The sequence below is a fragment of the Zea mays genome, chromosome 8, assembly GCF_902167145.1.
Source record: "Zea mays cultivar B73 chromosome 8, Zm-B73-REFERENCE-NAM-5.0, whole genome shotgun sequence".
Lineage (NCBI taxonomy): Eukaryota > Viridiplantae > Streptophyta > Magnoliopsida > Poales > Poaceae > Zea > Zea mays.
Genome location: NC_050103.1, coordinates 67,532,883 through 67,556,679, shown reverse-complemented (window position 1 = coordinate 67,556,679; position 23,797 = coordinate 67,532,883). Strand labels below are relative to the sequence as shown.

General features: G+C 42.7%; 1 protein-coding gene, 1 long non-coding RNA gene and 1 pseudogene across 6 annotated transcripts; 2 read left to right on the top strand and 1 right to left on the bottom strand.

Annotated features, from left to right (window-relative positions):
* Nucleotides 1-3,931: 3,931 nt before the first annotated feature.
* LOC100191625 (CDP-diacylglycerol--serine O-phosphatidyltransferase 1) lies at nt 3,932-10,110 on the bottom strand. 5 transcript variants are annotated; one of them, XR_002263904.3, is made up of 13 exons: nt 9,645-10,043; nt 9,157-9,405; nt 8,371-8,436; nt 8,071-8,130; nt 7,544-7,634; nt 7,363-7,417; nt 7,180-7,259; nt 6,957-7,073; nt 6,776-6,860; nt 6,326-6,412; nt 4,883-5,136; nt 4,678-4,766; nt 3,932-4,414 (listed from the first exon to the last, which is right to left on the bottom strand). XR_002263904.3 is itself a non-coding variant. In NM_001365505.1 (13 exons), exons 2-13 carry the CDS (start codon nt 9,309-9,311, stop codon nt 4,287-4,289), a joined length of 1,272 nt encoding a protein of 423 aa, NP_001352434.1. In that variant the 5' UTR covers nt 9,312-9,405; nt 9,645-9,942; the 3' UTR covers nt 3,950-4,286. The 5 variants fall into 5 exon arrangements, 4 of the variants coding, with proteins under 4 accessions (NP_001352434.1, XP_008654250.1, XP_035817154.1 ...); NM_001365505.1 differs by having other exon boundaries at nt 3,950-4,414; nt 6,321-6,412; nt 9,645-9,942; XM_008656028.4 differs by having other exon boundaries at nt 3,953-4,414; nt 6,321-6,412; nt 9,654-10,110.
* A 1,441-nt stretch (nt 10,111-11,551) lies between these two features.
* Nucleotides 11,552-13,541, top strand: LOC103635305 (uncharacterized). The gene is made up of 3 exons (XR_002264230.2): nt 11,552-11,603; nt 11,680-12,212; nt 12,296-13,541. It is a non-coding gene; the product is annotated as an uncharacterized lncRNA (long non-coding RNA).
* Nucleotides 13,542-13,732: 191 nt separating this feature from the next.
* On the top strand, nt 13,733-14,361 carry LOC103635306 (uncharacterized; annotated as a pseudogene).
* Nucleotides 14,362-23,797: the final 9,436 nt, after the last annotated feature.

Sequence of the window (23,797 nt, the reverse complement as noted above, 5' to 3'; positions counted from 1 at the left end):
TTCCTGGAAGTCTTGCAAGCAGACTATCTTAACGAAGTCTACAATGGAAGCAGAACTCGCAGCATTAGACACTGCTGGGGCTGAGGCCGAGTGGCTTCGTGATTTCCTTTTGGACTTACCGGTAGTTGAAAAACCGATACCGGCTATTTCCATGAACTGTGACAACCAAACGGTGATTACAAAGGTTAACAGTTCTAGGAATAACATGAAGTCTACAAGGCATGTTAAGAGGAGATTGAAATCTGTCAGAAAGTTGAAAAACTCCGGAGTTATAACTGTGGATTATGTCCACACATCAAATAATCTGGCAGATCAATTCACTAAGGGTCTATCACGCAATGTGATAGAAAGTGCATCGAGGGAAATGGGTATGAGACCCATGTGAGATCTACTCTAGTGGTAACCTGCTCTATGTGATCGGAGATCCCGTGAAGTAGAGTGGAGAAACAAGCTAGGAGTAGGTTGTGAGGAAAGATCCCTTCCTTAACTCATTTCTGATGCACATCTTTCCTATCTGTAAGGCAGGATGGTTTTTACCTTAATGTATTCCAAGAGTCTTATAAAGGTGAGATGTTGTCCTACAGAACATCTTTTGAGGAATACACCTATATGAGTCAGACTGCTGGTCACAGTCTATGGGACTTGGGTAATCCCTAAATACTCATGAAAGGCACTGAAGTGTGACTTATATGCTTCTAAACAGCGGGAATACCCTTTTGCAGCCTAGTATCAACAAAGGATTTGAGTGAATCTTATTTCGCACAAAACTGTCAATTCAAGGCATAGTCCATTGTTCAGTTGTGAATGAGTGAAACTCTTATTCTAGATGGATGTTCAACTTAACAGTCTCCATCGAAACACTGGTATATCAAAGGATTGTGATTCTGATACTTCATCATTACAAACCCTAGAGTTTGGTGGGGATTGTTGGATCTTTTATGGGCTTGGCCCATTTATTGAATAAACTCTAAGGTGTGTAATGGTGGAGAATACCAATAGTACCACATTGGAAGTCCAAGGGTCTTTTGCCTTGACTTATATGGTGGGATTCATTCCACTTAACTTGAGAAGTCAAGAAATGGACAAGGGTGTGCCACACGCGCGCGCGCCGCCGCCGCCGGCCGGGTCGGGCGTGGCGAGGCGTGGCGAGGCGAGGCAGGCGGGCGGGCGGGTGGGCGGGCGGGCGGGCGGGCGGGCGTGGTGTGGTTGTGTTAATTTTTAGCACTCACTAACCGCGTTAACCTTTCAGTTGCCTGTCTCTACGTCAGCCGAGTGACCCTGTCTCTTCGTCTGCCGAGTGACCCTTCTCCTTCAGCTGCCGACTTATGGCGTGACTCGGCAAGAGCTGGCCGACTCATGGCATAACTCGGCTAGAGCTGGCCGACTCTTGGCGTGACACGACGACCTTTCTCCTTCAGCTTCCCTCTGCGAGAGGTTAAATAGAGGAGCACCCCTGTCACTCGGTACACGCGAGAAACACTTTCAGTCTCACAATCCAGCCGCCGAGTGAGGGTATTTCCATCTCGTGACTCTGCGCGCACAGAGAAGCGAGAGGGCAGGTGCCTCCGAAGCCGGTGCCGTTCGAGACCTTGCACGGGGGATCGACAATTAGGTTTTTGGGGAGCGTCTACGCGACTGCCCAAAACATCTTCAACATGACAAAGGAAGCTGGTCAATGATCTGGATCATCAGAGCGCATAGGAGGGTATGATCAGTTTATTTACTTACTGTTTTGTGTTCTAGAGATTATATATGTTTCATATATTCCTCTATGCTGTTTCATATTTACGAATGATTTTATCTTATCTGTTATGTCTTATTATAATATGATAGATCTGTCTGTTTTAATTTTACAGTCATGCTATTTATGTTTCTATCTGTTTATTTTCATTTGTTCAGTCAGTATACATGTTTATCGTATTTATATGATTTATATAATTCACATGCTCTATGTTCTCTTGATTCATATTGGTATGGATCAATTTAAGATCACGATTTCTATGGTTAATTATTTATTATATGTCATCATCATAATGTTAATTTATGGAATTAAAATAATACGGAAAATGCCTATAATTCAAACACCACTGGCGGCTAAATAAAAAAAACCGCCAGTGGAAATGCTATTTTCACTGGCGGTTCTAGAATAACCGCCAGTGGAAATGGCGATTTCCACTGGCCCCTAGCACTGACGGCACTGAAAAACGCCAGTGCAAACAGCTCTAGAACCGCCACTATAAAGCCTCTGTGTACTAGTGTGAGATAGGACTATATGATAACTTTAGAAAGTGGTGGAATGTCGCATTCTAAAAAATAGATTATTCTATTAGTAAGATTTCAATTCCTCAAAATGAAAGAAAACAAACAGGACCTAAGGAAACTATTATGGCATTTAATAGTCCAGTAAAAAAAACAACCACAAAATGCAAACAAGTATGAGAGAAAAGAGAAAAGATAGAATGCAAACAATCTTTTTTGCACAATCTATGACCCGTAATAGTGACATCGCCGACTGGAGAAGTTACAGCAAACCAGGCCCACTCTCTTACTCCACAATCGATGGTCCGTAACAGTTGGCATCAGTATATAGACACTTAGACAGCACGCCACACTATTTACTGAAACATCATTATATTACTATGACAAATCTGAACATGACGTGCTAATGGCTAATATTAAGGTTCACCATCTCGTCAGCAAACTTGGCCACCATCTAGTTTAGCATATTCTCAACTAACTTGGCCTGTAGAGACCCATGGACGGCTGCAAAGGTGCCATCAGGTGAGCGGCCAAGGTTCCCTATTTCCTTGCGGATCCCGTTGATGCTATTGGTCACTTTGTTTTGTTGATGCTATTGGTCACTTTGTTTTTGGTTGATGTGAACCACAGAACAAGGCAACACGATTGTTAAACGTTAAGGACCTTCATCAACATATAAGATAGTGCAACTACCGAACTAGGATAGATTCAAATACTTGTTTGTATGTTAATGTTTTTTGTTTCTTTTGACAGTTATGAACAAATAACATATAAAATGTGCTATGTAAATTTAAATTCCTTTTTTTTTGTATTTATAAAAAGTAAATCTCAAATTTGTTCTATATCTTTTTCAATAATTGATATAAAATTCGGATATGGATATAGATTCGGATTGGAATGCTTTTTTTCACCTTTTTTATTATAGGGATAAAAATAATGTACACAACAAAATATAAAAAATAATCTTGTACTTTATAATATTCTTAATAACATGACTAAAAGTTAGCTTTAAATTTTATATATATCTATGCTAAATTACTAAATTTGTTATAAAAATGGGATGTTTTAGAAACATTCATAGTCGGAACAGGAAAAATTGGGGAGGTGTTTTCTCGTATGTCCGAAACGCTACAGAGTCCAGGCTTACATAGGGTTGAAAACCCATTACCCATCTGTACAAAATACGCTTTGCTTACATAGAAGACGCCCACATCAACGACGCTTCCTTACAAATATTAAGGCACGGGTGCTGCTGGACTGATGACACGCTAATTCGATGAATCCAACGTCATGTGTTGACCACACTAATTGCGGGCGATCAACACGCCGTTGCCGTTTCCCTATCTGTGCGGGCGATGCTAACACACCAACATTGCGGTGTTTATTTATACCAGTAAACATATTGTTGCTGCTGGTATGCGAGACATACAACTACATCTACTACTTATTACTACATGTTTTTTTGGTTGAAACTGATAGACAATTTTCCTGCACCGTTGTAATCCTGTTGAGGACTACACCGTTGTAATCATGTAGAGCACATCAGACGTTTGTCACAAGGGCGACGTTTTATGATTAAAATCTTCTACCTCAATTACAATGATGCATAAATATTTTACATGTTCGAGAAAAATGTCATAGACCTTCGACTGGACCGGTGAGACAAACTGAATAAATGATGCACCATCCAAGATAGCGATAGGTGGTATTACACAACTGTGCATTACTGGCCCAGAAGAAGTTTGGTAAGCCCAATTCACGCACAGTGATCTTGCTTTACTGTTTAATTACACTTGGTGCTGATGCTGCAGCTACCTTGATTATTCATCAATCTCATGTTGACAACAATGACCTATCCTGACAAACCGAGTCCCCTGCCAGGAGCAGCAGAAAAATGGGGCTCCTCTAAAACGTAGGTTACATCACATATCATATCATACCATATCGTATATAAAAATGAAAAAGAAAGAGAAAGGGAAAAGAAAAGAAGCGAATTGAAAGAATCTAAGGTGAGTTATTGAAATCTATCACAGCCGTTTTCTCCTGAATCTTCTGTGACTCCTCCATGACCATGAAAGCAAGAAAACCACAAGTGCAATCCCAACCAAGCTCCAAAAGATGATCAGCCAGGTAGGCATTGGGTCATGAAATAGCCCTGCTCAGATTACTGAATGTCAGGCAAGCGGTTTGCAGCCTTTTTAACATATACTCCCTCTCCTTTTCAAAATATAATTCGTTTTAGACTAATTAAACATTCATTAAGTAACATACCAATGTAGTTTGCATTCATGTCTATATTCATTATCATCTGAATGAATGTGGACAGGGGAAAAAAGTGGGATAGAAAGAACTATATTTTAGAAAGGAGTGAGTATATCATATCGTATACTCATTTGACATGTGGAAGGGGAAGCTCACCATGCCCAAACTTCATGCAGATAAGCAGCTCCACTATGCATATAGCCAGAGAGAGCCAACAGAAGGCTCCAACCTTCTTCGCCGGTTTGCTGTGATGACCAAAACCAGCACCAAACATTAGGAATGAATAAAAAGACTAGTTATAGTGATGGTCATGCGAGCTGTACTGCTGTTGCTAACAAATGAATGGCACTCTTGGACTAACCTGTCTTGTAAGTAGGAGTTGTACTCGCGGATGGTTGGGATGGCAATCAGCCACCAGAGGATCAATCTGTACACGACTAAGGGATTCCTTGGAGGGATCCACAGGCAAAACTTAAGGAAGAATGTGTTAAGCTCCACGGTCATGAAGACAACACAGAGGAACAGAACTTGGATGAACCGCAGTGGCCCCATGAAAGGATGCCACTGATCCTTGTCCCATTGAGCAGGGGTGAACTGGCTCAGCGATCTTTTCACCTGCAAGCCAAACGGAGAGTAAAACCAGTCTGCCGGTCTGCACAAATTGCGTTCAGTTCTAGTATCAATACACACTGTGAGTTCTCAAGTTGCTAATGTTCAGTTCGTGTCTATAACCCTTGTTCTTTTTTTTCTAAAACAATTTCAGGCTATTCGGTATTCTTTTTTTAAGATGCAAGCCTGATTACAAGTTTGGCTGTCCGAAACAGATGCAACAATTCACATGTGGGTGCGGTTTATGCATAACTGTATTGAGAAAAACGAATTCTGAAGAAACTTCAGGGCTCAATAACGACAAAGATCAGATTTAGACAGTACAATAGAAATGTGAATAGGCCCACTGACAAAACATCACATGTTGTCTGGCATCTCACATGCAAGAAGTCAAAGCTATTTACTTTTGCTCAGTAAACTGCATTGCTTTGGAGTCACTTGTCTTGGACTATCTTTTGGAAAGTGGTTGTCCTTACTGATATGAGTATCTAGTCCATATAGTGTACTCTCTCCGTCCAAAGAATGCAATTCTAGCATAGTATCATGTTTTAGTATTTAAGTTTGACCAACTATAGATAATCATTATTAATATTTATGGTATCAAAGAAATCACGAAATACATTTTTTATAATAAATTGATTTGGAGCCATAAATGTGAATACTATTTATTAAAAACTTGGTCAAACCTAAACCACTCTAACCGTCACACAGTCCACTGTTGTATTCCTTTTGGGATAGAGAGAATAATTCTTATGAGGGAACATGTCAGGTGCAAACTAACCTATTGATGCAAGTATAGATGAACTGGGACTTTGATCCACGAGCAATGAAAAAGAACCGTCACTTATGTAATACATCATGCTATCCCTGTTCTGTTTTACTTGTTTCATACTTCAACAGTGTCTAAAACATGCAATTTTTTTTTCAAAATATTTTTTCTAGTCATATGCGTGCAGCGAAAATACATGAATATTATGACAAAGCGAAAATACATGAATATTATGACAATGCAGATGTAACTACTTCCTCATACCAGAGGTCAAATTTTTGGAAGTTTAATTTGATGCATTCTAAAAGAACGGCTGTTCAGGAATGAAGGTCATATCTATATAGTGACAAAATTATGACAAGAGTAACCATTCATGAAATGAAGAAACCATGCTTCTGTTAATGTATTGTAGTAAACATACCTTACCCATGATGCTTCGTTGGCGGCTCAGTCCGACCCATTCATATGTTTTGCCATCAAAGTAACGGACTGTGTGCATTCCTGCCCAAATACCTGTATCAAAAATAGAAGTGTTTCAGTAGAAAGCATAGAATTATCAGTGCTAAACAATGTCACAAAAGCCAGAAATTCTTCTTGGATTCCCAATGCCATGAGTATTGAACAAGTGACATAACATTAAATGTTATAGTCAAATAATGCGATGTCAGATGTATGTCATAGATGTTTTATTTTTTTTTGTTTTCCTTTCTAACTTAAGGATATAATTGATAGAATCTTATGCAAAGAAACTGTATAAAATCAAGCAAGCGGAGAACATGTCGACTGCTTACTTCTAACTTATTGCAGATCACATTAATGTAAGAAAGGTAACTGAATGTATGAGACATGAACATTAATTATCTCCAAAGGTCTCACCAAACCAATTGCAGATCAAGATATCCAAAATAATGCTATCCCACCAGCACTCATTAAAGTTTGGCAACATATGTCTGAAAGTTAGCTGCAAAATGTCATAGTAAGCATTCTTCCTTGCCAAAAAGATGACAGGAATGAAAAATATCTTTGAAGTCGTTCCAATAGTACACTCAGATCTAACCTCCATTAGCTCAAAGCCGATCGACAATACCCAAAGTAGAAGTTGATTTCGTATCATCACAGCTTTGCCAAACCACCCAAGGATATGGGCAACAACAAATTCATCAAACAATGTCTCCTACACATAGATCAGACAGTCTAGATTTAATAGAGCAATAGCAATGATGAGAAGCAGAGCATGTGCGTCTTCATAGAGTAGGAAGGTTCATACAGAAAAATCATACATAAATATTTATGAACTTGTTTTTAGGGTTTTCTGGAACATACAAACGGCAATCAGCTCCATAAGATCTCTCTGGCAATTCTGCATTGGAAAGACAAAATGTTTATTATCACCACCATCTTTTTTTTAAAAAAAAAGAAATATATTACATTTCTTGTGAAACTATTTGGCGCAGAAATTTTACCAACTCCAAGATCAGGGTGAAGGTGTTTCATGAACTGGCGAGCATCGTCACGATTCTGGAAAATGAGAAACAGATAAGAACCAGTATGCGCTTCGGACTGAGTTGCCAAAACTAATAAAATCATCGCCAACAACGACAACAGAACAGTATCCATCCAACTGAAACCCCACATCTGGCTAACCTGGAAAAGGAGGAAGGTAAGAGCAACGAGGTAAACGACAGCCAGTCCATGTACCAGGCGCCAGACAGCAGGATGGGGCCTAATAAGTATCCTGTGACAAAATTGCCAGGAGCACTGAATCAGTACAGCAGATTTATGGGAGCTGAAAATGGCTATGGATCATCAGTAAAGCACTACTGCGATTTATGGGAGCTGGAAATGGGTATAGAATGAACGACTGGTGATGCAACATTGCGAAGACAGGAATATAAGGAGCAGAATCTTGCAGCAAGCACAGGCAGGTAGTGAAGATGCCATTGGCACCGTGTGTCCCTATGGGCAATTTGTCAATTGCTACTTGAAAACTTCTGCGGCTTCAGCACCAACCACCAATTGACAAACAAGATGCAACTCCACTGATAATTTTTTTTTGAACGAGTAGAAACTGACAGTGCCTGTTTTTATTGATATAGAAGAAAAATACAAACAGGCAGCCATAAGAGGCTATCTTATCTGCAAGAGAGAGAAAAGATAGGAAATTTACTCACGTTGAAGGTGCCTGAAGCGTGCAGTAGGCAAGGAAGGCTGCAATCATAGCCCAGACACCCCTGGAAAGTTTCGGTAAGAAGATGAGTCAGCAGCATCACTCTCACTCTCTCCAATCATTGTGCAATGCTGTGAAGGTAAAAACAGCTCGAGTCCAAAAAGACAGCATCAGAACGGAACACGAGCAGTGGCCTGATCATCCTTTTCTTTATTCCTTCTTTTCTTTATTCCTACTTTTGAAAGTTAGTGCTGCCTGCCTAAACAAAAGTCATAATTAAATCCTGACGACGATTCAGCCATACCTCTTGATTGATGTCAAGCTACTGTGAGCAGCAGCGCCTTCAGGATCGAGTGCTCCACTTGCCCAGCTGAAAGGCAAGAACAGTTAGTTGAATGTATGCGAGAGGCCAGTTGATGAGATGGCACCGCGAGAAAGCGCGCCCCCACATTTGGTCAGTACGGTTGGTATGGTATCCACCGCTGGGCAGCCCCGTCTCTGGGATAACTTTGGATTGGGGTTAGCCAGCTAATGGTTGTACCTTAGATTCAGGTCCAAGCTTATTGCTTGGTATCTTCCTCGCAAGAAGCAGGGTGTTAGTGGCTGTTCTGGGAGCAATTTTCAGACAACTTCGTTTTCATGGAAATTTCAGAACAATTTGGGTTGAGATACTTAACCAGCGCTGTGGCTCTCCACAGCCAGTCGTATCCTGACGTGCCACCATTGATAGTGCGGTAGCTTCGATGCTTTCGCACATAATTAATTATCCACTAAATTCCAACCGAAAAGCTATATTTTTTTCTTCAGAAAATAGAGGGGGAAAACATACAAAGTGCATGGCAGCGTCTCAGCTCTGACACTGCTGCAGCACCTGGCGTTGTCCCTGGCAGCTCTGGTACTTTGGCAAGCACACAGCACAGAGACAGGCCGTTTGCTTTCGCCCCCGTAAAAATGGCACCCTCGGGTCAAGCGGGGTCGTAGTACGAACACGGTAGCAACTAGCAAGAGGCGAGCGAAACCAGATACGTAGGGCTCTCCCTGTGTGGGCGCGAGCAGGATAGAGGAGGAGAATTCGAGGGCGGTTGCTTACATGAGAAGGCAGGCGCCGACGAGGAGCACCGAGATGGTGTGCGGCTTGTAGAGCCACGCCGTCCATGGGTCGTACTCCTCGCCGCCGCCGCCGCCGTTGTCCGTCGCCGGCGGCCTCCTCTCCTCGCCGTGCCGCGGGCGCTGCTTCGCCTCCATGGACGATGGCACGCTAAGGAAACAGCCGAGAGCCTCCTGCGCCTGCCCGCGGCACCGGCACGCAGCGGCAGCGGAAACCTCCGGGAAGCAACACCTGTCCAGAGCAGAGGGGGAGGGAGGTATGCAAGCCGCCAAATTAGCAGGCCGCGCCGCGGCAGCACCGAAAGTCCGAAACTGCCAAGCCAACAAATCGAACCAAACGACGAGCATGCATGGATCGCCCGCCGGCGGAACGAAGGACAGAAAGGAGACCGAGAGAAGGGATCGGAGAGCGCGAGAAGAGCGCAGGGCGATTCCACTGTTCCTACATGCAGGGGCACATGCGCAACGTACCGTACGTACCGGCGAGGCGAGGGATGAGGAGCCCCGGAAAACGGGGCTGGGGCTGGCAAGTGATTCTCCGGCCGTGCGGGGTGCCCGTACACGAATATGATCGAACAACAAGCCACCGCGCGCAACAGGCTCACGCGTGAGACGCGGGCCGGGCGGACTCGTCGATCGGCCTGGGGTACGCAAGCGAGTGCCCGCGTTGAGACTGCTACGGGCGCGCTCGCGGCTCGAGGTGGGAGCGAGCTGCGGTGAGATGGGACAGGGCAGCGCCGGACGGCGAGGCTGGGGACGAGGGAGGGCCGGGTGGCGGTGGCGGTGGCGTCGTCTTTAAAAGAGGAGGTGGGGAGAGCCGGAGAGGGGAGACGATGGGCTGCCTGCCGTCAATCGGCTTCGGCTCGATCAATGGGTTCCGTTTCGTGGTTTGTGCCCGTCTGGCAGCGTGTCCACGTAAGCGCGACACGTCCCGGGCGGACTGGGCTCTGCTGCACGCAGCGCGGAAGCAAAGGGCGCCGTCCCGGTTGCCGGGTGGCGGTTCCCCCAGTGCGTACCCCGGACGCTCTGGCAGGGTCCCGGCTTCCTGGGCCGGGCTGGCGCGGGCACCGGGTAGCGTTAGGGGCGGGGCACTACTATTATTCGTCGAGGCCGCCAACTACTTTTGTTTCTTGTATTTGTGTGCTTCCGTGTCCATGCCCACCGCCACCCAAGTGGCAAGTGACATTGGATTTGGATCATCCGAACTTCAAATGGACTTAGCCCGTTTCGGATTTGCTTGGATGGATATTGTTTGGACGCGGATATCCATTGCTAGGAAATCCAAATGCATCGGGTCGGTTTGGGTTAAAAAAAACTTGGATATCGCAAATCCACAGGATCTCTTCACAGAGCGTGACAGCGCCTAGGCAGTGGCGGATCTAGGAATTCATCTTTGAGTATGCCGATCAAGTAATTTAGGGTGTGTTTGGTTCATTGTCCCAGATGGCACAACCTAAGGTTAGGCATGCCCCATTTTCGTCGGTAAGTGTTTGGTTCATGCCTAATATTAGGCAGCCACAAAAAGTGTGGCGTGGTTCACAGCACTCGCCGTATATTTTTACGTCGCACCTGGGGCGCTCGTTTTGGCCGCCGCACGCCCCACTTCTCCTCTCACCTCACTTGCTCGCCGCCGGACCTGGATCTGGCTCTCACTTGCTCGCCGCCGCACCTGGATCTGGCTCTCGTCTCCTCCAAGCACGGTGAGGTTCTTCCCCTTTCTACTTTTCACTTTGCTCCCCAGTGGTTCGCCTCCATTCTTCTTCCCCACAGCGCTCACCTCGTTCTTCCCCTTTCTGGACGCCGAGCCGCTGTGGACGCCTCGTTCTTCACCTGGATCCGACGTCGGCGTGGGGACGGGCCCTGCCGCGTGGCGCTGGGCGCGGTGGATCTTGAGCTGCGCGTGACGGGGCCTGGGCTGGGTGTTCTCAAGATCTGTTTCGTAACACATCCGGCCACCAAAACTCCATTGCTGACTGCGCCGTGCTTCTTCCTCTCTTTTTTTTGCCGCGCTCGTCCGGCCGCAGGGAGGCTCCCAGCTGTTCCCTTGGTCTCTCTCTGTTCTTTTTGCCGCGCTCGTCCGGCCTTAGGGAGGCTCCGAGCGGTTCCCTTGGTCTCTCTCTATTCTTCTTTTTTTGTTCTTCTCTGACCGCCTGTCTTCATGGCCGTCGTGGCCATCACTCCAGAGCACACAGTCGGTTTCTATGCACTCTGTTTTCTGTCTGCCGATTCCCTTTCTTCTCTGTTCCTGGTAATTACTGCTCAGGCCGGTGCTGTTACACCCCCACGGCCAGCGCCGATGGCCGGCATGGCGCCAACGGTGGTCCCTGTTAACCAGTGACGGTTTGGTCATCTCATGATTCTTTTTTCTGCTTGTACATGATTAGGAGTGCACCTATTTTGATTCTGCGAACTGAGTAACTGATTCTAAAGGTAACTGAAATTCTACTCTCTGAAACTTGCATTTTCAAATATTCTAAAGGTTGTAATTAGTTTTTAATTTGTCTAGATGGGTGTGAAGGAGATGTATCTTCAATATTACAATAGTTACAACCAGTACCTACGAAGAAGAAGGGTGCTCATTTGCACTACCATTTGTGTGGTTTTTTGTGGTATAAACTGTCTAGATTACATAAGAAGAGTATCAAATATGGTCCTTTGTTACAACGAGATTTGGAACGAGAGAGGCGGCTCAACCGGTTGTATAATGGGACATAAGCCAATTGTATTAGTGAGTTGCACATGCGCAAATTTGTTTTCCATAGGTTATGTAGCCATTTAAGGTCTCATAGGCTGTTAGAGGATACCGTCAATGTCTCTGTTGAAGAACAGGTTGCTATGTTCTTAAAGTTTGTTGGCCATAGATGGACAAATAGGTCAGTTGGGTTTGAATTCCTATGGTCCGGAGAAACAGTTAGCAGGTACTTCAACCTTGTTTTAGATGCTCTATGTGTCATGTCACGTGACCTCATTACTATGAGAACCACATAGACACATCCAAAGATATCTAGTAGCCCGGGAAGATTTCACCCTTACTTTGAGGTAACATATCACACACACACATATATAAATGGAATTGATCCTTATATTAAGTACTTACAAATACCTATTTTTCTGTTTGATAGAGATGTGTAGGAGCACTCGATGGCACACATGTACCAGCATGGGTCCCCATTTATATGCAGGATAGGTTTAGAGGTAGAAAACACTACCCAACACAGAATGTGTTAGCTGCCGTGGATTTTGATCTTAGGTTTACATATGTGTTGGCTGGATGGGAAGGATCAGCTCATGACTCATTTGTGCTCCAAGATGCATTGTCACGTCCCTCAGGCTTAAAAATTCCTGAAGGTAGTAGACAAGACACACGAGTTACCCCTTTTTTGGCTTGTAAAATGACTAGCTAATTTTAGTTAAATCCAATTGTAGGTCATTTCTTTCTAGCAGATGCGGGTTATGCAGCACGACCTAGCATATTACCTCCATTTAGGGGTGTTCGGTACCATCTTAAGGAGTTTCAGGGTACTAGGCGGCCAGAGAATCCAAAAGAATTGTTCAACCTTCGACACTCTTCTCTTAGGACAACAATAGAACGAGCATTTGGTACACTCAAAAACAGATTTAAGATACTCACAAGCCAACCCTTCTTCCCTCTCAAAACTCAAGTGAAGATAGTTTTGGCTTGTTGTGCTTTGCACAACTTCATAATAGAGGATGGTACTGATATTTATGTTTATGAAGATGAGGCATGGTTTGGAAGTCTTCCAAGAAGCAGTCGTACCCATGTTGATATGAATAGAGATAATAAACTTTGGGCCACTATGCGTGATCAGCTAGCGCAGCAAATGTGGGATGATTGGGATGAAAATTGATCTTTTTATGTGGCTGTAATTAGAACCTATTTTATGGTTTTATGTGGCTGTAATGAGAACCTATTTTATGATTTTATGTGGCTGTAATGAGAACCTATTTTATGGTATTATGTTGCTGTACTCAGAACCTATTTATGTTATATTCATGGTATTTTGTTTGTGCCTTTATTGCTGAAATTTATAGATGAGTAAAGGAAACGAGAAGATTGAGAGGACCATTGTGTGGGATGAGGATCAAAGCAAGTTTATGCTTGGTTGGTTTACTGACTTCATAAAAGAACAACATGCTGGTTTTAAGATTAAAAAACAACACCACTGCAAGTGTGCTGAGGCATTGAACAGACAATTCAATATGGGGGTCACTGCTACTCAAGTTGAAAGACATTACAGGCATTATAAAGAGAATTGGAAGTTTGTTGCTGCAGCCTTAAGCAAGAGTGGTAACACTTTTGACACAACAAGGTCTATGGTAGTCATATCTGAATCAGAGAAATCTAACCTAAAGGTAATAAACTCTATTTGTCGTGCATTTTTAGTTTCTAATTTCTAGTTTCTTTATGGAATGTGCATTTCCTTCAGATGCTTGAAATCATACATGTTAGATACTATTTGCCGTGCATTCTAGGTGCTTGCTCTGTTTATTATATGTATTTGTTCCTACATGTACCTAAAAATTCCTATTTATGCTCTATGTTTCTGTATGCAGGATAGGGCAACGAGGCTCCTTTCTAAGCCTATCAAGTTTTTCAATGAAATGCAAGAGTGTTTATTAACAGCAGTGCTGATGGCTCTCTAGCCATGGAAGCTACAACTTGCATGAATGAAACTCATCCTGGAGATGACAATGACTTCAATGATGATGTGTGCAGTGACTTCTCCAACTATCCTCAGCCTGTGCATGATCTAGGTGATGATTCTGACACTTTACCATCTCCCAATCATCATCCATCTCAAAGAGATGATCATAGCTTGTCAAGTTCTGGACTGAAACGCCCACAAGGAGAGGGAGTACCAGCGAAGAGGAATGTGAAACCAAAGAGTCGCACAACAAAGGTAGTAGATGAACTCAGTGCTACTTTGGTAGAACTTCGAAATGATCTTAAGAAGCCACCACCTCCAGTGCCTATGCCTTTGTTAACCCTGATGCAATATTGTGGCAAAGGCTTGAGAATATGACAATTACTACTGATCAAAAGTTAATGGTAGGAACGTATCTAGCACACAAAGATCAAAAGGGTATGCGTGGTTTCTTATCCGCTGCATCAGACATAACATTTGATTCATGGGTACTAAAGCATCTGAGTGATTTGGACCTGTGAATCAACTAGGTAATTTTTTGTTGTATTTTCTATCATTATAGCTCTTTTGTTTATGCTTATAATAATTTGATATATTTTTTGCAATTGTAGCAGGATGATTCATGCAGGAGATGAATGGTGTGATAGTTGGGTTTTTTGCATTTCTTCTAGGTTGATGGATGGCAATTGATGGAGATATTTGGTGGTTGTGATTGCTGTTACATTGCTCTTTTTGTTGATTTTTAACTTTGAGGGTACCAATGAGCATAGTGCATAGCACCAGTACCTTTTACAATTATGGAATCTCTGCAAAGCAAGGAAGGCATTGGACTGTAATAATTTTTGCTCTAATTTCGCATTGCAAATGTTCTAGTAGTGTCACATTTCTCTAATGCTTCTAGTGAAAAATGAGACCTTTTGGAGACAATTTCTAAATTTTGTGTGCTGCTAGCCTAAATTATGTGTGTTGTTTCATAAGCTCAGTTCCATTATATATACATATTTGTGTGTGTATTGTAATAGCAACTACCTCAGACTGTTTCGAATCTATTTTAGACCTATTAATCACCTGTAATGAACATGTTGTGGAGCTATTATGAACTGATTATTAGCTTATCATGCGCATGTGATTAAAGTGGTGTAAGATTCTTATATTCTTATATATGTGTTCATGTGATGCATCTGTTTAGTTTATGTGGCGTGAATGGAGTTTGGTGAACAACCAAACAGCTGCCACATATTGACATGTATGCCTAAGTTTAGGCGTGGCAACAATCCAAACAGGTGCCACACTTTTTAAAGTCAAGCCTAATCTTAGGCGAACACATGAACCAAACACAAGCTAAGCTAAGGCAGATTAGGCAAGCCACAAATGTGGCAACTAACTAAGCTTAGGCGTGGCATCCTAGGCATAGAACCAAACATGCCCATAATCTTTATTAAAAGGTATCTTAACTTAAGTTTCTTGTTTAAGAGTATCTCCAAATTTATTATTAAAAGGGATATATTAATAATATTTTTTAAGAGGGTCTATCTATTTAAATTTTATAGAAAGATTTTCCCCAAATACCAATAGTGGGATATTATGGTGCTACAGTGTGGGCCTACAATTTTTGTGATCTTAAACTTTTCGGTTTCCTTCTGCCTGCGGGCACATACCCTCCAATTACAATCAAACACCTCGCACACAACTGTGTAACGACGCTGTGCATACGAGCGTCTCACCTTGAACGACCTCTTGCGATTCACGAAATATTCTTGTAGCCATCGGCTCAGTGTAGGCAAGTCCTTGAAAATTAAGCCTACCTTAATCTCAATGCTATCGGCGTTATCTAGAGCCTCTAGCAGTTCATCGTCCCATCCTTCTACGTATGCACCATTGGAATGACTTAGACTGCTAAATTCATGTACTACAGGGTCACGCTCCGGACACAAACGTCTGATGAGTTCAATTTTTTGCTCGGTCATTTCTTGAACCAGACGGTCATCATCAGAATCTAAGGCCCGTGCAGCCTCATATGGCTCCTCCTCATCCTCAATCTGAACATCAACACTATTTGAGGCCCTACATATGTGGTCCATATTGGATGATAGGGGCACAAGAAGATAAGCACCATTATTTAGTTGTGGAACTCCTGCATCACGTCAAAGGAGCAAATACTACATTAAAAGTCTAATCAAATGAATTAACGATCGATATGAATAACATGTTAAAGACACTTACTAGGATGATCCTGGGTTGGATCCTAGGTCAATGGGATCTCTTGGGGGGTACCACTGGATTCGAAGCCCCACAAACGCCACGAACTGGACGAGAAATCTCAACCTCGTTCGGGGCCGATTGCGCATCTGGCACAACAACCACTTCTTCCGGATGCTCAGGCAAAGGAGCTTCACTAGGAGATGCATTTGGCATTTGTGGAGATAACTCGACTGGAGCATCACAATAACTAAAGGATAACTTTCGAACGACCACATCCAAACATGGAGAAACAATCGTCTTCACAATTTTGACATATTTCACCCAGTCATCTTCAGAGCCAATGGAGATCAATCGTTGGACAATTGTCTCAGATGCAACATGGGACCATAAACCCTCAATTGATATGCTAGGGTCGTTTAAATTGCAACTAATCTCCTCACAAGCTCGAGCGAAAATTTGGCCAAAATAGGGTCTTTCATCGAACATCACAGTCACCTTCTTCATACCATAAAAATAACATTCACATAAACATCTTCCTCCACAATTCCTCCATGGTATAGTGTCACTAGGGTGTCCATCTATTGCAAAGATGGATTACTAACTGTTGGGGACCTGCTTCTTCGCCGAAGGTCCCCTAAGCAAAAACACCTTCGGCAGGACGACACGTAAGCAGACACAACACGAAGGTATACACCGAAGCTACGATTCAGGGAGCTTCGGCATAATGACATGCCTTGTGACGAAGGGTTGCACCGACTTAAAGAGGAAAAGACCAATCAGTCCTTGATAATTTGTGTCACGCTTATAGTTAGTTATCAAGGACATGAATGTAATTTCGACCGAGCTGTGTCCCATGCCTATAAATAGATGAACAGTCGTACTGTTCATGTTGACTTGTATTCACTCGCATGTCACTCTTGGACTCATACCTTCTGTCAAGCCGAAGGTACAAATGTAATTCACTATTATTAATGTTTATACATGATTAGATAATGAGAATATAAATAATTTGACAATTCAATATAATTTCTCATATTATTTTCCATGTTTCATATGCTTCTCTGCTTTCATTATTATATGCTGAGATGATGAAGGTATGTCCTTCATAACCTTCGTCTGAAGATCATTATATCCTTAGGGAGATAATGTTTCGAAGGACGAAGGTCTTTAACCATTAACATTTTGTGTTTCCTTGTTCTTAACTCATACTCTAAAAGATCCTTTTCTGGTAGATAATACAAATGCCTCTAAAAGATCTATGCAGGGAGGCCTAAAAACAGCTTCAACGGCCTTCGGAATCTGCTTCGGATTATTAATCTTCGGCATCATCATCCTACACACAACAAAGTTGTATAAGGTAAAAAGTAATCACAAGAAAAGGTAAGCAACAGGTATAAGTTTCATACCGGCTTAAGCAAGCTTCGGGCCTCGTCACCAGCCAAATCCCGACCACCCTTCGCCCAAATTTGTGTTATAAATCTGCTCCCTATGCTTCGAGCCTCTCTGGGAATGTCAACCAAATTCGTTGAAGATAGGTTGAAAGTTGGTCTATTGACAATCTTCCCGTGCGTACAACCAGCTTTCAGAAATGCTGCACCTATGCCGCGAGAAGCTAGCAGGGCACAGAAGTCACCGTGCCCCGCTATTACTTCGTCAAGCGCCTCGACTTCGCCTTCAATGTGTTCGAAGGTGCTTGATATGTTTTCGGCCGAAGGGGTAAACTTTTCAGCGCTGGCTCCAACTGAGTTGAAAACCTTCTTCAATCGCTGTACGCAGCGGTTGCCAAAACTCAGACACATGTTTCGAAGCTCTTTCAAAGATTGTCGCAGCTTTGTATTTTCGACAGCTTCAGCGTCGTATTTTGTCTGCAAGTTTTTTCTTTCTTGTTCGAAGCTCTCTGATTTTTGGAGAAGTTCCCTGTTTAATCTAGCATTTTCGGTTTGCGCTTCTGCAAGGAAACCTTCCATTGCTTGGAGTAGGAAATTTTCATTTCAAGAGAAGATTCGTTTTCTTTAATTTTGTTCTCTAAACCCTCGATTATAATTTCGTTCTTTTTATCCTTGAGGTTTTGTTGCATTTGCAGTGCTTTGCTCAGCAGCATACTCTGTACAAATAAACCTTCATCAGCAAACTTGCTTTGTCGCAATAATAAAAAGTAAAATTTTGCTTCATCACAAGAATTTTACCTTGAAGTTGGAATAAAACAAACTACCGACGATATGTTGTCGTCGGTAGCTGCTAATATCGGCTTCGAGCTTCGGAAAACCGACACTCTTCGATAGAGTGCCGATTACCTTCGCCCTGGTACGATCGCGAATGCATCCCAAGGCCTCTTCATCGATCCCACCAAAGAGCATGGCTCTTGGCTCGTAGCCACAGGAAATGCCATATTCCTGTAGCTCCTTCTTTTCGGCCTCAGATAGTTCTTGTCCGACCAGGCTCCGAAGGTCGAAATCTTTTTCTTCCGAAGCAGCATCGGCAATTTTCTTCCCTTTGTCAGGCACTGGGGCCATGACATGTTCTGCAGTCGCAGCTGTTTCTTCTATAGGCATACCCAATATCAATTTATCAATTCCAGATAGGGTGACCTCCAAGTTGGCAGCTTCGGTAGTGTTGGGGACTTGTTCTCAAATACTATAAGTTAAGAACAAGGCAACACAAAATATCAAAGGTTAAAGCCCTTCGTCCTTCAAAGCATTATTTCCCTTAGGACATAATGATCTTCAGACGAAGGTCATGAAAGACATACCTTCATGATTGCAGTGTATATTAATGAAAGAAGAATCATGTAAAACATAGGAAACAACATGAATGATTATGTAACATTATTAACTCATCTTTTATTATATATCATGAATAAACAGAAACAATACAGAATTACATTTGTACCTTCGGCTTGACAGAAGGAGATAATACAAGTGTAATGCACGAGCGGGTACAAATCAGCGTGAACAGTACTGGGCGCAGCTTGTGAGAAATTACATTCATGCCCTTTAAATTTACTATTGACTTATGGACAACTCTATGAGGACTAGATAGCCTTTTCCCCTTTAAGTCGGTTCCTTTTTCTACTATTTAGCTGAAGCTCCCTTGCGCGTAGCTTTGGAGCAACTCCAGCCTTCGTCACGATCATGCTTTTTACATCGTATATGCTTTTAACCCGAGTTCGAAGGTACCTGTTCATATGTCACACTTGGAAGACATTGTTAAATCACGTTTTTGAGGACCTTCGGAGGATGAAGGCTCCCAACAGTAGCCCCTCGCAGTATTAATTTGTTTAAGATAACGATTTCAGACTGTGACATGGACGAAGGCCTTAAGCTAAAGGTCCGAAAAAACATCTTAACTTTGCTAGAATAGCAACAGTCAATGACGGACGGGGTCCCCCAATTTAGAGCGTGCTAGGCGTATAAATAAGAACTCACACCAGCTACATTTGATACGCTGCTTGTGCCATTTGCTTTATTTTCTCAATTTCATAGCTCTTGCTCACTAACGCTTGCTAGTTTTTCAAGCTCTCCGAGCTTCGGTTAAAAGACGCATTTTCGTCATTTCTGAAGAAGAAATGTCTCAAGACAAGAAGGTTGCTGCTGAGACGAAGTCGACTGAAGAGGAGAAGCTTTTTGAGGAGAAGAAGGCTGTGAATCCTTATATTGCTGGATTTATTGAGTCAATGGCAAAAACAAATATAGAAAAGATTACTAAGGAGATACTGGAGGGCCTGTCTGAAGATACTGGTGACAGCGATAGCTATGATGTAGAAAGTTGGGACGAAGATTATGAGGATCGGCCCTGGAGGCCAAGTCATTCAATCTTCGGAAAATCAACCATCAAACAAAGTCATCTTGAGAACATGAGAGGAAGGTATTTCCTGGATATGTCTATTGTGAGAGCTGGCAGGGACAACAACGTCCCTGCCCCTGAAGAAAATGAAGTTGTGATCTACCAAAGCTTCTTCAAGGCTGAACTTCGGTTCCCTTTGAGTAAGTTTGTAGATGAAGTGCTGAAGACGTTCCAAATCTTTCTTCATCAGATCACCCTCGAAGCCATAATAAGGATGGGGATTTTTGTGTGGGTAGTAAGGAGCCAGGGGTTAGAGCCAAGCGCAAAGTGCTTCTGTAATATGCATGAATTGCTATATGAGACGAAGGCCATGGGTAAAGAACAGTACCACAAAAACTTCGGTTGTTATGGATTTATCGCCCGTTCCAACGCAAGCCACCTAGTACCAACATTTTGGAAGAGGTGGCCCGGAGCTTGGATGGAAGAATGGTTTTATGTGAAAAATGATCTGAAAGCAAGGGAAGATATAAAGGAAATCATTATGTGCCCCATCTGGTCCCGCTTCGGCCTCCGAAAGCCAAAGGTCGAAATTGATGATGCCGCCGAAGCGTGTCAAAAGTCTTTCAGTACAGTCTGCTCCTTCATTGGTACAAGAGATTTAATTCAAGAGCATATAGCATTCAGAGTATGGCCTCTTGTAGAAAGCTGGGAAATGTCGAAGGAGACCATCACCAAGTATAGCGAAGGTGAATTGGTCCGGCTGAAGTATACATTCAGGTTTAGGGATAAGTTCGATGAACCAAACGATGACTGGCTGAAATGCATCGAAACTACAAGTGATAAACTGCTTGGAGCTTATTCCAAGGCAGAAGATAATGAGCTATCTGCGACCTTTGGAGGTCGGGGAAAAAGAGAATGAACAGAGTTTTTGACGCCATCGACTTCATCTACCTCGACTACCGCTACCCGCTGCGGGGATAGGGGAAGAAAAGAAAAGCTGCTGCTTTGGCCACGCCAGCTGAGCCTGTGCCGAAGGCTGCGGGCAAAAAGATGAAGGTTCTTACCCACCGACCGCGTTACATTGAACCGGTTGTGGTGCCTGAGTTTGGCGGGGAGGCCTCTTCAGCTGCTGAAACAAGAGAAATTATTCCTCCCGTGCAGAGGACTGAAGAGCCGACTATAATGCCGAAGGCACCTTTGGTTGAGCTAGTTGAAACGAAGGTTGACAAAGATAAGGCTGAAAGGTCAAAAACTGAAGAAGTAACAAAGATACCAGAGGTTTCAAGCCCTTCAACAAAAGCAACAGCGCCGAAGACACAAAAGAGTTCTGCCACAACTCCTAAGAGGAGGATGGCAAATGTGCTAGATGTTGTATTAGAAACAGCAAAAACCTTGAATCCTGCTTCTGCCAGAAAAATTGTCGAAGCTTCTAAGGCGCAACCTGAAGCTGAAACTGAACAGGCAGAAGTCAGAGCTACAATAATTCAAACTAAAACCAAAGCTGGGCCTTCAGAGCCTGCTGAGATAGAGCCTACCGAAATGAAGAAAAGGCAATAGAAGAAAAGGCCACAGAGCAAATTTCGTCTGAAAAGGTTGCAACTCCTACTCCCGAAGCTTTAAAATAGAGCATTGATTACATCATTCGCCATGCTTCGGGAAAGGAACTTTCTCAAGAAGAGAAACGAGAAGCACAACACTATGCCCAAAAATTGAAATACCCGAAGGGGGCATTAGTGTTTAATGGCAGTGGGGAAGAAGATTTTTTGTACTGTCTCCTGGATAATAAAGAGATATCTGTCTGCCGGGAGATAGGTAGAAGCATCGGATTCCCGATGCTGGAAGATGGCCTTTCAATATTATCAAAGGATGAGCTCGCTGACAGTTTGGCGTATAATAGCTTAAAGGTATAAAAGCTAATTTTGTATTTTGAAAACGAAATATTTTATTTGGTTATACTTAATTATGTCCTCCTCTTGCAGGGCTTAATCCTTAGCAATGCCCTTAGAGCACAGAAAAACATTGAAGATGAAGGATATACAATGGCTCTGAAAAACCTTCGTTCAGAGGTAATCGAATTAAGGAACGAAGGTTTTGAAAAAGACAAAATATTGATTTCATTGGTAAACAAAGTTAAAGAAGATGAAGCTAGTTTCAAGGCTCAAGCTGAAATTCAAAAGAATGAAATCGAAGACCTTCAGAAACAGTTGGCCGAAGCCAAAGAAAAATGTGGTCTCGCAGAGGCTAACCGAGATATTAGTGAATATTGGAAAAACTATTTAGAAAAAACAGTTGAAGAACTTCGCGCATCCAAAGAAAGATGCTTCGAAAAATCCTTGGGCTGCGTGGAGAAGATAAAGGCTAGCTTCGCCAACGTGGGCGCCTATTCCAATGAAGATAACTTCATACGCGGCAACCATGAAGGTGTTATTGAATGGATAAGTGGAGAAGCCGAAGCTTTCGAAGAAATTTTAAGTGATCACGGGGATGTCTGCATGTTCTCTGGTGTGAGAGGAATTTCAGCCATCCTAGAGAAGGCGGGGTGCGACCATGTCAAGACCCTGGCCCAAGCCGAAGCTGCCTTCTTAGTGGATGATACAAAGGATCCCTCGGCTGAAGCAAGTTTAATGGGCGGAAAATTTTACAATGACATCTGGGTAAATGGTGGCCGAGAAATGGCTCACGAAATTATGAAGAAAAGTGAGAAAGACATTCACGACGCCCGAGTACAAGCAAAAAAGCTGAAGAAGCTGCAGAGCGCGAGAGACGCATAGGTATTGTTTCGTAGCACCTAGCTTCGGCTTTTGTTTTTGTGGCTTCGGACTAACTAATTTTTTCAGTTGTAGCTGAATTATCTCCACCACCGGAACCATTCGATCCATTAGTCGATCCAGCAACGAAGGAAGCACTAGAAATCATAAATATGGTCGAATCTGTTGTTGACGAAGTCGTTAACAAATTGCTGAATGAAGTTGTGGAGAATGTCCTAAAGGAAGACTAGTACTTATTGTAAAAACATTTTTAGATGAACAATGTAACTTTGCTGCAACATGGTTGTAATATTCGATGTGTAAAGTTTTGAATCTAATATGTAAATTATTTGTAATTCTCTTCTTTGTGATGCATGAAACTTTTATACACATACCATTTTTGAGCCTTCGGCGAAAAAACACCTTCTCTTCTTTTTCATGCTTCGTAAAGAAAAGAATCCATGCTTTGTGAGAATATCCATACTTCAAAAACAAGGGATCCCTTCTTTTGCAACATAGCTGATGAAACTGCATTGCTTGGCTTACTTTTGAGTCTTGGCACATTTTATTTCACAAAGCATTCTCTGAAGATCGACTTCGTATTCAATTCATGTCATTAGTGTGATATGATGTATGATGTGATGCTATGTGGGATGATGTGATGATATGATGCAAAATATGATGCTAATGCCGAAGACACACACCCACACGCCCACACTGAAACACACAATCTCTGCATTCCCTTAGGAACAACCGAAGTCTTCTTTGCCGTTTATTTTTCGGCTTCACCGCTTATTTTTCGGTGTAAGTTCTGCATCCCCTTAGGAACGTATTTTGAACTTCTTCACCTTATATTTTGGGGGTATCATCGTTGACTTTTCGGTGTAAGTTCTGTATTCCCTTAGGAACGTCTTTTGAACTTCTTCGCCTTATATTTCAACGGTATTTGGCTCTGCATTCCCTTTGGAACGACTTTTGAGCAGAAAACTTACACTGCGCTCCCTTAGAAATGACTTTTTTTGTAGCTTCAGCAAAACATACGCTGCGCTCTCTTAAGAGCGTCTTTTTTGTAGCTACGACATTTATCTAGCTCTACATTTCCTTAGGAACGATTTTGAGCTTCGACAATTTTTGAGCTTCATAAACCTGTGAAGGAGATATATAACTAAATTTACTTTACTTGTTCCTTATTGAAAAACAAAAAGACATAGGACGTAAAAGTATT

Excerpts from the sequence above, each read along its gene's own strand:
- LOC100191625 (XM_008656028.4), bottom strand. The coding sequence starts at position 9,311 with ATGGAGGCGAAGCAGCGCCCGCGGCACGGCGAGGAGAGGAGGCCGCCG. Across the intron at positions 7,260-7,362 it reads TCACCCTGATCTTGGAGTTG|AATTGCCAGAGAGATCTTAT; the intron begins GTAAAATTTCTG and ends TTTCCAATGCAG. Across the intron at positions 4,415-4,677 it reads CTGCATGAAGTTTGGGCATG|GGCTATTTCATGACCCAATG; the intron begins GTGAGCTTCCCC and ends TAATCTGAGCAG.